Genomic DNA, 17,013 nt, shown 5'->3' on the forward strand with positions numbered 1-17,013 from the left:
CTTTTGCATGAAAAACAGAAATGCTTTTTGTTAATTTTTTATGAAAATATAGGTCGAGTAGAGCCTGTAACTCGAAAATTACGCATTTTTAACAATAAAAAACTATGAAAAAAATTGTAAAAAAGTCACAATTTTTGAAATAATTTAAAACGATTTTTTTATGCTCAAAATTAATTTTTTTAAATTAAAAAAAAAAAAAAAAACTTAATTTTTTTTTTCAAAGCTGAGGTTTGAGGGCTCCCTGAGCTCCGGAGTCCTGGTGCACTGCACCACCTGGCCCTATGATAGCTACGCCACTGATGTTGTTTATTTACGAACTTATCCTCACTTTTTACGTCCTGAGCACGCTCAGTTAGTTATCGTATTCATAGACAGACGAACGGACAAGCGAAAATGGAATAATTAGGTGATTTTATGAACACCTGCACCAAAATTTTGTTCGTAGTATCAATATTTTTAAGCGTTACAAACTTGGGACTAAACTTTGTATACCTTGATATATATTACATATATACAGGATATAAAAATACAGTTCATGTTACTTGCTGATAATGTAGCTTTATATAGCTGAAAGATTTTTTTCGAGTTTATCCATTATAACATTTGTGTTTGAGTCAGCCTTTCTTTGACTTGAAATTCGTTAAAGCATCGTTACGTCAAAGCATACCTGCTGTTCTTAAACAGCTCCACATGGTTCATGAAGTAGTGGCCGAGGATGAATCAATATCTTTTTCGATATCACAACGGATCCTATGGTCTAAGTGTGTCTTACCACAGGACAGTCACATCAATCTAAAATCACATTGGTCGACCACAGCCGATCACATCAGCTGTAAAGTCGAAAAGTAACTGTGGTTTTGACAATTTTCTACTTTAAAAAAGTTTACGGGATCTTGGTCTAAAAAAATCTATTCTTAGGAAAATCCTCAGGAAACATGGCCGACATTGAAAAAAAAAATGATTGTGTTCTCTGATAAACGAGATAACTGATAAGTGCTGCTCCTTATAGCCAATATCAGACACTACACACACTTATGTGTCAATGTATTAAATAAATGTATTATTTTTGTTGTTCTGTCAAAATAAAATAAATAAATGTTAATAAATAATATTAAAATAAACAAATAACATTAAATTTTATAAACAAACAATTAATTATAATAATAAATTATATATATTAATATTAAATCAAATAAATGGTATTTGTAAATAACAATAAAAAAAAGTGGATCGTTGTAACCTCAACATTAATTTAAGGTGTTTTAATTCTAGAATTAAATCGATGTTTAGACAAATAAATATGAAATAAAATTAAATATGAGTTCAATAATGAATGTAGATTGGTTTCATAATAAATTAACACGAACTGAAGCTGAAACTTTACTTAAAAATAGTAAGTTTTTTTTTTTTGATTTAGGTATATTAAAAAAATAATTTTTTGAAGTAAATTATAAAATGATAAATTTTTATAGATAAAACAGGTAAAGGTACGTTTTTGGTACGTGAGAGTAATTCATCGGTTGGTGATTATGTATTATCAGTTTTACATTCGAATAATGAAGTGATACATTATCAAATTCGTAAACATGGTGATGATGCTTTTTTTTCAATTGGTGAGTAAACGATTTATATATTTTTCGTGTTCGAATTTTTCTAAACAACAAAAAACGTTTCAAATAATGATATGAGAGCATAAATTTCGTGGAAAATATGACTAAAAAGTGACTTTGAGTTCATGAAAAATCCAAATCAATTTTCCCCAAGCTTATTTAAATCGGACAAATACAAAAAATGTCTCATTAAAAAAAAAAAAATTGCTGTTTGGAACGTATTTACATAAATTCAATATTACTATCATCAAATTACAGTGGAACCAGTGTAATTCGGCAAACGTTTTGCAGCGCAGTGTCGAACTATCGAATTTATCGGATTATAGAGTATTGCCTAAGACCCCCTGTAGCCAGGGATTTTTTTACAAAAAGATTACCTTGTAATCCGACAAATCATAAATTCAATGATAAGATTCTATATATATTACGTACGTCGTCAATAGACGTGCCTGATTACTGGGGTTCGACTGTATGTGAAATTTCGTATGATTTACTGAAGACTTACTGAGTGGAATAATGACACCTATGCCAATTTTAAATTTTTTACCTGTATAATAAAAATTTTCATATGCGTAGAAAAAAAACGGATTATTTCGGAAAAATCAACGATTTTTATCGTTTTCCCATAATTTTTATTATGATCATATATTTATTAAAATATCGATTTTTCCGAAGACTTCATCCTTATCCAAGCGACGATAGTATGATCAATTTATCGCCCCATTAATTGTTTTGTTCACATTGCCGCTGACTGGATTCGAACCCACAACCTCCCAGCCAGTAGTCAAAGCAAGTAAGGACGTCTTATCTCACTCGGCTATTGAGCTGCTAACTTGATAGGACTAAATGTTGCTTGAAACGTATACATTAAATTCAATGCATTTCAGTACATACAAAGTGTTTAAACAATTGACAACTGGATTTTGTCGTTTTTGTTTTAGATGAAGAACATATAATCCATGGGTTAGACAGTTTAATTGAACATTATCAACAATTACAATTAATAAATAATAACAATAATTCAAGTACAAATAATAAAATAGAACCAGAATTAAAATATCCAATACAAGGTAATCCACCCCCATATTACACGCGTAGACATGGACAAACGAATCTATTTCATCGGGCTACAGAACGTAGTGGTTATAATGTGGTACGAGAAATGTTAAATTGTGGTTATCGTAGCATCGATGCAAAGAATCATGATGGACAGACAGCTGCACATATAGCAAGTCGAAAGGGTGATAATGATATTTTAAAGGAATTAATTGAAAATGGTGCCAATATTAATTGTGTTGATGCAGCTGGATGTACTCCATTACATGTAAGTTATACAATATTTAAGTCTGAAATTTAAACCATAACAGTCAATGAATGTCATGTTCGCTGGGCAATTTTAACTTAAAACAAAGACTACCGCGATATAGCCTTCACTTCCCCTGCCCTCACCTGTCTCCCCCTTTTGTTCACAATTTCATGAGTTTTAATTTTGTGGAACGGAACCCTTATTAAAAAAAAAAATAAAATGTAGCCCATATATTTGCTGACAATTTAGCATTCTATAGGCAACAATTTTTTTAATGTTTTAAAGTAGTATATTCAAAAATGTCGTATTTTTTACAAAATATCATACCTCTATTCCATCTCCTCGGATCGGGGGAAGAGGGGGGATTTTTAATAGCTATTCTGCTATTCGGGGCGGTTCGTTTCACCTACAATTTATTTGATAATAACTTTTGATCAGCGATTATTAATCTTAATTAACTTGCAGCTACAATAAATTGATAGCTGCACTTAGCCCACCCGCGACTATTAGACAAACCTTTTGGAGCTCGCTGCGTTCGCATGCAGCTCCAGTAACCCCAGTTTATAAATAGCCATACTATGGTTGGTCCCGCTTGCCCGCCCGCTAAACACATACTTTACTTCCATCTCTTGGTGAATCAGATAGTCTTCGGCCTCTATTTGGATTTCGGCCATGGAATTCGCACACAGCTTAAATTCGTTTTAATTTTTTGATGTGGAACCCTATTTTTATGAAATAAAATAAAGACTATTTTATTAAAGACTACTGCGTTATATCTCCTCCTTTTGTCCACAAGTTCATGGGTTTTATTTTTTTGGAACGGAATCCTTATTTTTTAGAAAATAAAAAGTAGCCCATGATACTTGCTAATAATTAAGCATTCTATAGGCAAATTTTTGTTTAAAGTTTTAAAGTAGTGTATTCAAAAATGTCGTATTTTCATGCAAAATGACACCACTAGCACCACCCCCCCCCTCACACATCCTTTGGCGCGGGAGGAGGCTTTTAAAATAGTTATTCTGCTATGCGGGGCGGAGACAAATAAAAAAAATCAAAAACCATGAAAATCAGTTGAGCCGTTCTCGAGTTATAAATGGTCGAACAAACCCTACTTTCTTTTATATATTAAAATTACCTTGATTTAAAATGACTTAATATTATACATTAATTATTTATTTTATTTTTAATCGCCTTCGAAAAAAAGGAGGTTATCAATAAGTATGTATGCTAATTTTTACAAATCTGCCGTAACAGTTATATTAATTTTGTATATTTTATTAATTTTCTAGTACGCATGTCAAAGTAATTTAATAAACACCGTTAAATTATTAATATTAGAAGGTAATGCCAACGTACAAATACGAAATCATGATACTGATTGGGTGCCATTACATGAAGCTGCAAATCGTGGTTATTACAATATTATCGAAACGCTCTTAGCTTTAAACGCACCAGCACGACCACGCACAAACAAAGATGACACACCAGAAGATTTAGCATACGCAAATAAACATTACGCATGTGCACAATTGTTGCGTGAATATAAACAACCAGCAGCTAAGACGAGCAAAGAGGAATGGTATCATGGTACGTTAGATCGAAATGAAGCGAATCAAATATTCCATAAGTATGGAGTCACACAGCCGAATAATGTTATCAGGGATGGTACATATTTAGTACGGTATAGTGAACGAAATAATAATGCGAATGATTCGATATCGAATGGAAATTATGTACTTACCATGATGGCACAGAATAAGACGTATCATTATATAATTGGCAGAAAGGTAAAGTTTTGTTTTCTAATTATCAACAACATAAAATTGAGACTGCCGAAATCGTGTAGTTGTTTCTCTCAACTCCCGGTGTCAATATAAATACTTCAGAGTTCAGTAAATAAAATAATTTTTGATTATAGTATAGTCGAAAATTTGAAAATGGTGAAAAATAGAGATACTGCTCTTAAAAGTATGTGCGAAAGCTCGTTGGATTCGGAATGTCTAGATTCAATTCAATTTAAAATGAAAAACAAAGATAAATAGTTTTTCGCCAATATTTCATAAACTACACCGTGTGACAGTGATTTTGCACTTTTCAAAGGACCTAGTGTACATCATGAAAATGTGTTTCAAAATTGTCTTACACCCCCAAATATTCAAGTTATTGTGGAAAAACCGTTTTTCATATACTCCGCACACTTAAGCAATTATAACTTCGTCAATTTTTAACCGATTTTAGATTGTTTAACGGTTTTGAAAACTAGAAACATTGAGCTTTTCCAATATATATATTTATCTATGGTTAGGTTAGATTATATTGGCTGTCAGCGAAGGACACACTTAGGCTATAGAGCCCGTTGTGATACCATATATGTGTTTTACCACCTTTTCCGCTGATAATTTCATTTATCAGCTTCTCAATTTTAGAGGCTGAGTGCACCTCCTTCATGCATATACCATGCACTACACCAGCCCATTACAACTATTAATTATATTAATTTTTGTTGCGACGCCGGGAATCAAACTCGCTAATTCTCAAGAACAATTACTTTCTTATAGGTATTATCAACAAAATAGATTCTATCTCGATTAAAAAATGCTACGGGTTATCAAAATCGGTTGAAAAATGTTCAAGCTACAACGCTTTTTCTAAATAAAAAAATCTGATTCTCTTCATGATGTCGATGTCGTGCCATGTCAGGATTGTGCGTATAGACCCAGAAAAATCCGTTGAGCATGATTAATTTTCGAAAGGAAACTTTTTTCAGGATCCCGTTTAAAACATGCTCCTGAACGTAAAAGTTCAGGTTGTCGGTGGATAACCTGGTAGGATTATTAAACCCGATAGAATTTATTACCGTTGTAAATTTATCTTAAAATTTATTTTTCTACAAGTTAGAAAATTGTTAACTTACACTTTGTCTTCATTGTAAACTAAAAAAAATGTTTAAATGATACGCGTAATATTTTTTGGCTTCGTGGAGCCCTTCTTATGTATATACTTAACAAGATCACGTCAAAAGAGTTTTAAAAAAATTTAATACTTTATACTAATTTTTTTAAATTAACAAAAAATGCGTGATTTCTCATTTTTTTTTTTTTTTTTTTTTAATTTAGGATTCGTTCTACTATATTGATAAAGGACCCTATTTTGAGTCATTAGAACATGTCATCGAATACTATAGTCATTTTTCGGATGGATTATATTGTAAATTACAATATCCAATCAAGCCATTACCAAAACCGCCCTTACCTGAGGTAAGTTTATATTTTCATTCTTTCATGTTGATGGAAAATTCTCGAAAAGTAAACTGGAAGTCGCAGGAAATTCCATAGTGGATCTCACATTAGATAATCAAGATTATTTGGCTGTTTCGATTCAGAATTTTTGGATTCAAACCTTTGAATTTACCCCTCGTGAAGCCCATCAGAGAATATTCGAGCATTCTTGGTCATCGCAAGCCTCGATAGAGTTCTGTAATTGTCTTTGCCTGTAACAGGCAGGTATCTATTGTATATATTTTAAATTTACACGTTACCTATATTATGTATGTGTTTGTTTATTACTATCCACTGAGGAAGTGAGAGGAAAGATACTCTTATTACTTTGTGTGTAAGAGTGGCTATCTTTCTTTACTAACATGCCGTAAAAAAAACAAACGATTGTGTAATCAACACTGTCAATACATAATATTTCAACAATTAACTCAGTCATTCCACCTATCTCCTTGACACATAAATCTTCACAAGGTAGCTACGTCTTTTGAAGAAAGTTCACTGCCTGTCTTCCGAGTAGGAGGTACGTTAGTCTGTCTGGTGTCCTGGTTAAGCAGACTCTGTCCCTGCGCCACAACAATGGGGAACCTACCAAAGAAAAAAACAACTAAAGAAACTGCAAGGGCTGTTACTTGAAGACAATCTGATGCAATCTCAATGTACGAAGGGTGCCTATGATGACAGCCTTCTGTATTGCAGAGATAAAGTGAAGAATATGAGACCTTCAGACCGCAATTTTTTACGGGTTTTTAGCCCATTGGTGTACATAGTATATACCAAAATATAACGGTAATAATATAAAAATTGAAAAATATAAAAATAAAAAAATAAAAATAAAAAACAGAAAAAAAATTATTTGGTAATGATACTACAATTAAAGATAATAATAATAACGTAAATAATAGCAAATAGTTTAATTTGAGAAAGATTCGTCTCAAGAGTGGGACGAACTCCGCCAAGGCAACCGATAATGAAAACAACTATTTTGACTGAGTAGCCAGGGTGTATTATTATTATGTTGTTGTTTTGTTTTAGTTTTCAACAATACCAAGAATCGATCGGCTTACATTTAGGAGCCCCCTTACAAGTCCACTCAACCTGACCGCATCAACGACAATAACCGCACACCAAACAGACCTAGATAAACAAATTAATTTAAACATAAGCAATAATAGTAATAATATAAGCATAGAAAAAGAAATCGAAGATACAAACACCTGTATTATAACAAAAGATGACGATATGAACAACGATGTTATGTCACAATTACAATTATACAACGATTTAATAATCGCTAAAGATCAATTAAAATTACAAAATATTATTGGAAGCGGTGAATTTGGTTTAGTTTATAAAGGTCTATACATGAATACGATACCGGTTGCGATTAAAACGTTAAATAATTATAACAGTGATTCGACGGATCCGACAAGCACGAGTGACACGAATTCAACAAGTAACGCATTTATTCATGAAGCGAAACTTATGTACAAGTTAAAACATCATTGTATTGTTAAGCTAATCGGATTGAGTTACGATTCTTTAAATAACACGCTGATGATGGTCCAAGAATTCGTTGAATTTGGTTCCTTGTTAAATTACATGCATTTACAACAACAGCAACCGGATACTGTGTTAAATACCACACAATTGTATATATGGTGTGCGCAGATTGCATGCGGAATGTTATATTTGGAGCAACAACAGTACGTACATCGAGATCTAGCTGCACGAAATGTTTTGGTGGCGTCACGAAATCAAGTGAAAATCAGTGATTTTGGTTTATCACGTACATTTAACAATAATAGTAATTATTATAAAGCGTGTAGTGGGGGAAAATGGCCCGTGAGATGGTATGCACCTGAATCGTATAATTATGGAAAATTTACACATCAATCGGATGTTTGGAGTTTTGGAATTTTATTGTGGGAAATGTTTACGTATGGGCAACAACCGTATGGTGATTTGAAAGGTGTTGAGGTAATGTATAGCCAAATTTGTAAACGAAAATTGGGGAAGATAACACAGTTCCGATAGAATTTTAATTTTGAATCTCTAGTTAATAAGGTAGTACGAGCGCTTAGGCAAGCTTAGACTTGTGGTTGAAATTATTTGTAATTTATTTTTAACTTTGATCATGAATTTTATTATAACTTTATAAATGTAGACGAAAAATAAGAATACAATTTTTTGATATCTCTTTTTATAGCCTTGGTTTTCGAAATATGGAAACTTTCGATATTTTGAAAATTATTCCAGATATCGAAAAATTTTATTCTTACTTTTCGTCTTACATTGTCAAGTTATAACATAATTCATCAACAAAATTGAAAATATATATTTTCTAAATTTTTATCCCCACTACCGTGCTCATACATCCTTAATTAGTTGGATCCCTTCATCCCTTTAAGGATGTACCAGGCAATTTTAAATAAAAAGCTAATAGAATAAAACAAAACCCTTCTCTCGAACATTCTTTTAACCAGAAGCCTCTAGAACAACCTCAGGGTATAAAAAAAGGCTCTCTCGGCGACTTAAATCAGTCTTTCTTGAGAAACCACAGAGTTCGGATCTAAAAAGAAATCAAAGCGAGAATAAATGACATACACAATAAATATTCTAGAGTGTTCTGATACTAGAAATTTCCGAATTCGACGATATATAAACAAAATCCAGTGACTTTCCATCAGTCTGATCGTGTTTACAGTCGAGAGAAGATTAATTGAAATTAAGAGTGAACAGTAATGATACAAATTCAAGTGATTTTGACAAGTGAAAAAGAACGAACTATTTGAATATTCTAGAGGGTTCTGGTACTAGAAATTTCGATATTCGACGATATATAGAAATCTATAATATTTACGTTAAAAAATGGAACCTTAATTATTATTTATACCATTAAACATGCGATGTATTTTAACCCGAGCAACGCCGGGTTTGGCTGCTAGTGTATTTATAAAAATTCTATCGCAACTTTTACTACATATTTTGAATTTATAACAAAATTAATATCAAATGATTGATTTTTAGGTGATAAAATTAATTGATAATGGACAACGTTTATCAAAGCCCGCACATTGTCCAGACAAAATCTATAAAATAATGTTGGATTGTTGGCAACATGATCCACAAAAACGTCCCACATTTCAACAGTTATTTGACTTGTTTGCCGCTGAACCTGGTTACATGAACATACAAGAATTAATACATACAGACGATATTAGCTAATTATTAATGAATTTTATTTTAATTATATATATTTTATATTTTAATAAATATTTTATTATTTTATAAAAAAAAAATGTCTTTATTTATGTCCTTCATGGTTTAGAAACAACCAGAGGTATAATTTAAGAGGCTAGTTGTTACCCGACCCTATTCGTTGAAGCTTTTTCAAATCCTATAAGTTGATAGAAAGGTGGAAAATTTTCTCAGTAAGGGTATCAATTTTAAATGAGCTTGTTCATTTAAATTTTTATTAAATATCTAAAAACGATCATTAAAGTATAACGGTTTACACGATTATAAAATTTCGAAATGAAGATGTGATTTTCTCAATTGGAAAGGGCTTTCTACAATATTTTGATCTCTGTAACCGTTTGGTGTGTGGTATGAAAACAGACACCATCTAATACACGTAAGCACAATTTAAACCAAATTTACGCTTTTTACTCACGATTGCATACAGAAGCGGTATCCGTAAGGCAAAGTAGACAGGAGGTCTAAAGGGGCGATTACTTGGAAGTTTTTAAAAAAAGAATAATAATTAATAATAAATAATTAACAAATTATGTCAGGTATTTACAACGGATTACAGGCCAAAATAAAATAAGTATACCCTCCAACACAGAATCTACACCCTGAGAAGAAAGCTTTCTTGGATCTTTCGGCTCCTTCAAGATATTTACATAGGTATTTATATCCTACCTGCCCCAGAGACTTTTATTTTTTGAAAATCCTGTTAATTTTCCCAGTTTTCATTATATAGTATAGAACAGCCTTAATCGTTTTGAAGTTTTTCGATTACCGTAGTTCTATACTTTGAATTATACAAACGTTTAATATTTGGTTTTCAATTTATGTAAATTATTACCGTCAAAAGTTGTCTCACAAGGAAATGAAGCAGCGGATTCGTACGCACGAGAGGGGTCGTCTCAAACGTCGCTTTTATCCATGCCGGTTATTCTCATAGGAAGATGCTCCGTAATTTATTGAATCAAGGAATAGCTACAAGCCCATTTTGATTACTGAAACTTTGCGCAGTACATGCGACAGGCCAAACTGTGTATATACACAGTTAATTCATTTGACTGTGCTCGCCTGAAACTCACTAGAGCACAGTTGAGAAGGATGGTGGGACTCTTGATAGGACACTATCGATTGAACTACTACCTTCATACATTTTAGCTCTTAGGATCAGAATGTTTGGGTCCGAAATCTTGGATTTATTAATCTGGATGGACAAGCTGTCGGCTTTCCGTGTGGTGTCTGTTTTCAATTGAATCCTATAGATTCATCTGCATAAAATGGCATCTCTTACCCGGAGACAACTTGAATTCGGGTGACAGGTTGTTCTTAAGAAGGACACAGAGGGGTCTTTGGTCTAAGTGCTAGGGACTCAATTGCGTTACCCCTTATATGTATTGTTATTAACTCACAAAGCTGTGCCTCAATTTGTGTTCGTCCTAATTATTTAAAGCATTTTTAAACCAACAAGCGAAAGGAAATTTTCAAGAAAATTCAATACAATTAATATGGTTATTTCGATTTTATTACGAATTTTTGTTTATATTATAAAAAAAAGTTACATTGGTACATTGTGTGGAGGGGAGGGGTTATTTTTGCACGGTTGAATTCAACCGTTTTACAAATTGTATCGTTTTTTTTACACTTATTATAAATTTACATTGACATCAATATTATAGTAGGAAGAAGTTCTTATTACAATTAATTTAATTTTTAAATTAACATATTTAATTAGTTCACACATTCATTTATTCCATTCATATAAAATTAATTAAGTAAAATATAAGTCTATGTGTAATGAGATAGATAAATTTTTTGTTTTGTTTTTACAGCCAACTTAAATTAATTTGTAATTAAAATATAAAACAATTGACAAAAAAACTAATTTATTAGTAAACAATTTGATTAATTACGACGATCGATTTTAACATATATAAACCAATTTCGATGTACTATCGAATGAAAACGTAATATTAGAAGTGTTTGGAGCAACCGATGTTTTTGCAATTTAAATTTGCAATTTTTTCTTGCACAAATAATTCGTGGAAGATTGAAAAGGAGAACCTTAATTGTGGCCCATAGAAAAATATTTGGAGAGGATGATCCAATTTTACTTAGAATTCTCTGACATTTCTATGTTTTTCAAGATGATTGCCACTCTAGAAGAGAGACATGCAAGACATTTGGAGAGGGTGATCGAATTTTACTTAGAGTTCCCTGACATTTCTTTCCCAAAACGATTGCCACCCTAGAAGATAATATTACATAATTCAATTCATCATGAATTTTTTGAAAAAGTCTTGTAAACTCTAATCTAATGTCCCAAAAAATTGATTTTCTTGGGAAAAATCTGCAAATTTGATTATAAAAAAGGACCAAAAAAGTTAGGCTGTGTCTCCTTGTTCGAAGTTTTGAATGTTGGTGTAGCTTAAGAGTAAAGACTCAATCTTTTTTATAGAAATAAAGAAAAACTCTTCACATGTTTAAGAGTTCTGTGGAATAGTCGATCTCAAAAGTTCCACGTTTTTTGATTGAAGGCAACTTAAAAATTTTCCACATTAATTAAACACTTAGAGTAAAAATTCATCCATTTTGTGTGCGGAATTAACGAACATCTACTTATCTGTTAAAAAGAGGCGAATGAGGGAGACGTAAGCCTAGAGCGGTAGCATTTGAGGGGCGCCGAAAAAAGTTACTAATATTATAAAAGTTACAAACTACTTAGAATTTTACGCCACTCGAATATTTTCGTTACAAGCCCAATTTACTCCGAATTACAAACTACGATGAAATTAGAAAAATTTGTGCATCTGGTTGTTTAATACAATTCTTTTTACGTGATTCATTGCGAGTTAAATGCATTTCTAGGAAGATTAAGTGGAAAAATAGTATAAAAAAGTCTCGGTTTATATTTCTTTCAATCCATCGAAATAATTAATCAATTTAAATTAAATAATTTACAGTTCATCTTTTTCATCTAAAACAACATCGGATAAATCGATATCATCATCTTCGGGTAATTGTCCATCTAAACCGTCCCACGGTTCAATAGTATCAATTTTCGGTATCGTTGAATGTTTAATCGGTGAAATATTTGCACCACGACCGAACGCTAAATCTCGTAAAAATTCATAAATACCATCTTTTGAAAATGAACCCTTAAACAATGAATATTTCATCTTTTTAAAGTTAACAACGACCATTGCGGGATACCCAAAACCACCCATTTCGAACGCTTCCTCAATATGAGGTTGTTTCAATGCACCATTCCATAACCAGCCCCATAATTTTGTTTTAAATTTACCCGCGATTTCTTTAAGTGTGCTTATATAATTGTTACGACACTCGGATTGGCAATCCAAAATGTCGGGTAAAATTGAAATGATACACAATTGAATTTTATCTTTATCACAGACTTCGTTTAAGACCTTCTCATCGATTAACTCATGAATTTCCGGTGGAGGTAATGTATTGACATATTTATCCATTGCCCAGTTAACGATTTCAGATGCAGATCGTCGACCGCCAGTGTAATCTTCAACCAAACTTTTATCATTCTTGTCGAAAAATTTAATTGTGGGATAACCACTAACTTGATATCTGCCAGCGGTTTGTTGATGTACCGTTGCGTCCAAAGCACCAACTTTGATTTTACCCTTGAGTTCGGTGGCAGCTTCAGCCCAAATTGGTGCTAAATTCTTACAATGTCCACACCATGGGGCATAAAATTCAACCAACCAGATATCATCTGACTTCATTACCAGTTCATCGAAGTTCTTATCAGTTAATTCGATTACATCTTTGTTATCTGATCCTTTATCGTAACTATCATCACCTCTGTTTTTATCCGATGATTTTTTTTTACTGCTACCGCCAGATAATTGAATATTCACCTTTCTACGAGCCACGGAGAATGCAGCATCGATTATACTCTTGGCTGTACGATCTTGCTGATATTCGTCTGGTTTACTCTTATCAGCACCGAAGATTTTGATTGTTGGGAAACCTTGAACGCCATATTTACTGCCAATTGATTTGTGTTCGTCGACATTGATTGCACCGACTTTTATAACACCCTGAAAACGAAAATACAATTAGCTGAATATCATTACTGGGATTGGTGATAGGTGTTCCCAAATTTAGGATTTTCTTTAAGGCCTTGGGATGGTGACTAAATTTGTTTATTACTTCACGTGAAGAATTCTCATTACACGGACAGAAAAGTGAAGTTGATTTTTGAAAATCTTTAGAAGAACGCAAAATATGAACGTTTAAAACTCCTAATAAAACAAAGAGGAAGATACTTTAAAGGTGACGTCATTGTTGGGTATCGCCATAGAGATAACACATAAAACTCTGTTTTGCAAGAAAGAGATGGGCAATAATTTCTTCGTTTTTAATGAATTTTAAGTTAACTTTCAAATTTTTTTGTCATTTAACTCTTCTTCTCTCAACTGACTTCTACAAATTTCTCAATCCAAATCGCCAATCGTTTTGACCGGCGGACTGAAGGGCATACGGTAGTGGATTAATATGGCGATTTTATGCATTAAAAATACTCCCATCAAATTCGATGAAATTAACTGCTATTTGGGGTGCAGTAATATTAAGATTTTTACCTGTAGAATAATAATTTTTATATGCGCAGAAAATAAAAGAGTAATTTTGGATAAATCAACGATTTTCCTCAATTTTTTGCAATTTACTCTAAAACTATACGTTTTAGAGAAAAAATAGATCTGTCCAAAATTATCGGGCGACTAGTATATAATTTCTTTTTCTTATTTTTAGGAATTTTCTGAAAAATCTACATCAATGTACAATTTTCATGTTTCCGGTTTTTTTTAAATTTTCTTAAAATCTGCTCATTTTAGAGAAAAAATATTTCTGATAAAACTTGCTAAGCACAAAATTTTCAACCTGTAATATTTTGATTGTTCCCAATCTTTGCATTTTCGGAAAAATCGATATTTAAATAAAATTTTCTGCGTCTTTACGCAGTTTTTTAGAATTTATTCAAAAATTATGCATTTTAGGAAAAAAACACTCAAGTTCAAAGTTGTAGAGCGTAAAATTTTCAATCGAAATGTATATATAGTTTTCCCCCCTTTAAATTTCACCACTAGAAGGCGGAAAATAAACATAAGAATGAATGCCTCGTATGTATTTATTTAAATATCGATTTTTCCGAAAATTCGAAAGATTGAAAACGTATTTTCCATGTTTTTGTAAAAACAATGATATATTGATGTAGATTTTTCAGAAAATATGAACCTTAAGAAAAAGTTTATACCTATGTACAAATCGATCGGAAATTTTATGCCCAATAACTTTGGACTTGACTATTTTTTCTCTAAAATGCATAGTTTTCGAGTAAATTGCAAAAAAATTACGGAAAAACGTGGTTAATAGTTGAATTTTCCGATTTTTTTTTTCTGCACATATAAACATTTTTATTCTACAGGTAAAAAAGCTTAAATTTGGCATCAGCGACATTGCTTCCTCTACAACTTCAGTAAATTTCACCTAATTTGATCGAAGTAATAATAATTATAAATAATTACAGGCATAAAAAGAGTGTATACATTTTTATGAAATACTGTATATGGAGGATAAAAAATGAAAATTATAGCCAGAATATTACAGTTCTAAGCTCATATATTGTTTGAAAATTGATGATTTTATTAGAATCACTTGGGAGGTCGATTCAACCAGTAAAGTGCCGTCGAAGGGTTAAAAAAATCCGATTTGTATAATATCGAGAAAAAAAGAAAACGAAAATTGATATTATTCAACTCGTCGAGTTGGCACCTAAGAAATTTGTAATAAATTAAAAAGTATTTACCTTGAGTGCTGTCGCTGCTTTCGAATATTCTGGCACAAGTTGTTGACAATGTCCACACCATGGTGCATAAAATTCGACAACCCAAACAGCATCTGATTGTAAAACTAATCGATCAAAATTTGCGGCTGTTAAATCAACAACCTCTGAACTGGATGGATATAATCCGTGAACTCTTTGACATAAACATACAAACAACACAAACTTAAGGATATTATAATCTGAAATAAATTACTCAAATTAATATAATTATGAATTTCAATTAAATGAAAATGAAATATTACCTAATTTCAAAATCATTTTTACTGATTTTATTTGAAAATTTTCACTGTTTTAAAACATAAAGACACGTCTTTTTTTTACCGGTATCAGCCAACTTGTTAATATTTTTGTTAATGTTGATATGTCTGTCTGTCTCACTATTTTAGTCTGTTTCAAATGATGTGTGCTATTATGTGCTTTCCGTATGTGATTTGGTGCATTTTGATTGGTTCAACTTGATGATTTGTTCATTAACTTCCTGCTACGGAGTTCTTTTTTTCATCCAGAAAATCAAAATCGAAAATATTATATTTTAACGTTTGAGATATTATCCATGAAAATGTCGTTTAAAAATCTGTATGTTTTTGTGAACAAATTTGTATCCGAGTTTACATGAAATTAACTCCATTATATTGATTGGCAGCCAAATTTGAGCGTAGAAAAAGAGAGTTTTGAAGATTTATACTATGCATACGCAGAGCTAGTGCCCAGGAGGATGATACAAAAATTTCTCCACGTTTAAGAATGTACGAGCGACAGAGCAATTTTAGGCTTAATTTTTTTTTAAATATGAAGTTGGACTAAGTCTTAATCAATTCTGAAAATTTTAAGGGGCGTTGATCAATTATTTAAATAAATAAATGACTTCAAAATAGGCATATTTAACATTGGTTTTATGGTAAAACGGTTAATGGAAATGTTTACATAGATTTCTCCAAAACTAATCGATGGAAATTAAATAAAAACTATTATACCATGTATATATGTAATGTATATCAAGGTATATTAAGTTTAGTCCCAAGTTTGTAACGCTTAAAAATATTGATGCTACGAACAAAATTTTGGTATAGGAGTTCATAAAATCACCTAATTATTCCATTTCCGGTTGTCTGTCTGCCCGTCTGTCATCACGATAACTCAAAAACGAAAAAAGATATCAAAGCGTAAAAAGTTCGTAAATGAGCAACATGGGTCAACTGGGTCTTGGACCTGTAGGACCCATCTTGTAAATCGTGAGAGATAGAACAGAAGTTTAAATGTAAAAAATGTTCCTTATAAAAAAATAAACAACTTTTGTTTGAAACTGTTTACTCGCGAGAGCGCAAATTAGTCGCGAATTGTATAGTATGTAGGTATAATTGTATAGTATGTTCCCATATAGTATTATATGGGAATATTAGTTATGTATGTGGACGTGTGTGCATATGTAATGTGATGTAATGTGATGTTTGTGTAATGAGCGTAATCAACACTGCCTATACATGGTTTTATAATAATTAACTCAGTCAATTGTTGGTTTTTCAATTTAAGTTAAAACCTTACAGTATGGTCTGAATTGGGTTATTCTTAGCGTACTTGTAGTACCACCGAAACAAATGGAAACGGTACCTTCAGTACTGTTAGTAAAACGTTCTTCAGATAACCACTTGCAGATAATGTTGAATACTGAACAATTGTAATCATATATTAGAC

The 17,013-nt window shown here is 31.8% G+C and overlaps 2 protein-coding genes across 2 annotated transcripts; one reads left to right on the top strand and one right to left on the bottom strand.

Moving 5' to 3' along the window:
• The first annotated feature begins 1,231 nt into the window (after window positions 1-1,231).
• LOC123302200 (tyrosine-protein kinase Shark) lies at window positions 1,232-9,419 on the top strand. Its single transcript, XM_044885038.1, has 7 exons — window positions 1,232-1,393; window positions 1,473-1,613; window positions 2,552-2,934; window positions 4,206-4,703; window positions 6,033-6,173; window positions 7,227-8,171; window positions 9,222-9,419. The coding sequence occupies exons 1-7, from the start codon at window positions 1,318-1,320 to the stop codon at window positions 9,417-9,419; spliced, it is 2,382 nt and encodes a 793-aa protein (XP_044740973.1). The 5' UTR covers window positions 1,232-1,317.
• Window positions 9,420-10,944: 1,525 nt separating this feature from the next.
• Window positions 10,945-15,619, bottom strand: LOC123302213 (protein disulfide-isomerase A6 homolog). The gene is made up of 3 exons (XM_044885055.1): window positions 15,564-15,619; window positions 15,283-15,500; window positions 10,945-13,513 (listed from the first exon to the last, which is right to left on the bottom strand). Exons 1-3 carry the CDS (start codon window positions 15,577-15,579, stop codon window positions 12,395-12,397), a joined length of 1,353 nt encoding a protein of 450 aa, XP_044740990.1. The 5' UTR covers window positions 15,580-15,619; the 3' UTR covers window positions 10,945-12,394.
• Between the last annotated feature and the right edge of the window lie 1,394 nt (window positions 15,620-17,013).

Source organism: Chrysoperla carnea, chromosome X (assembly GCF_905475395.1).
Source record: "Chrysoperla carnea chromosome X, inChrCarn1.1, whole genome shotgun sequence".
Classification (NCBI taxonomy): domain Eukaryota; kingdom Metazoa; phylum Arthropoda; class Insecta; order Neuroptera; family Chrysopidae; genus Chrysoperla; species Chrysoperla carnea.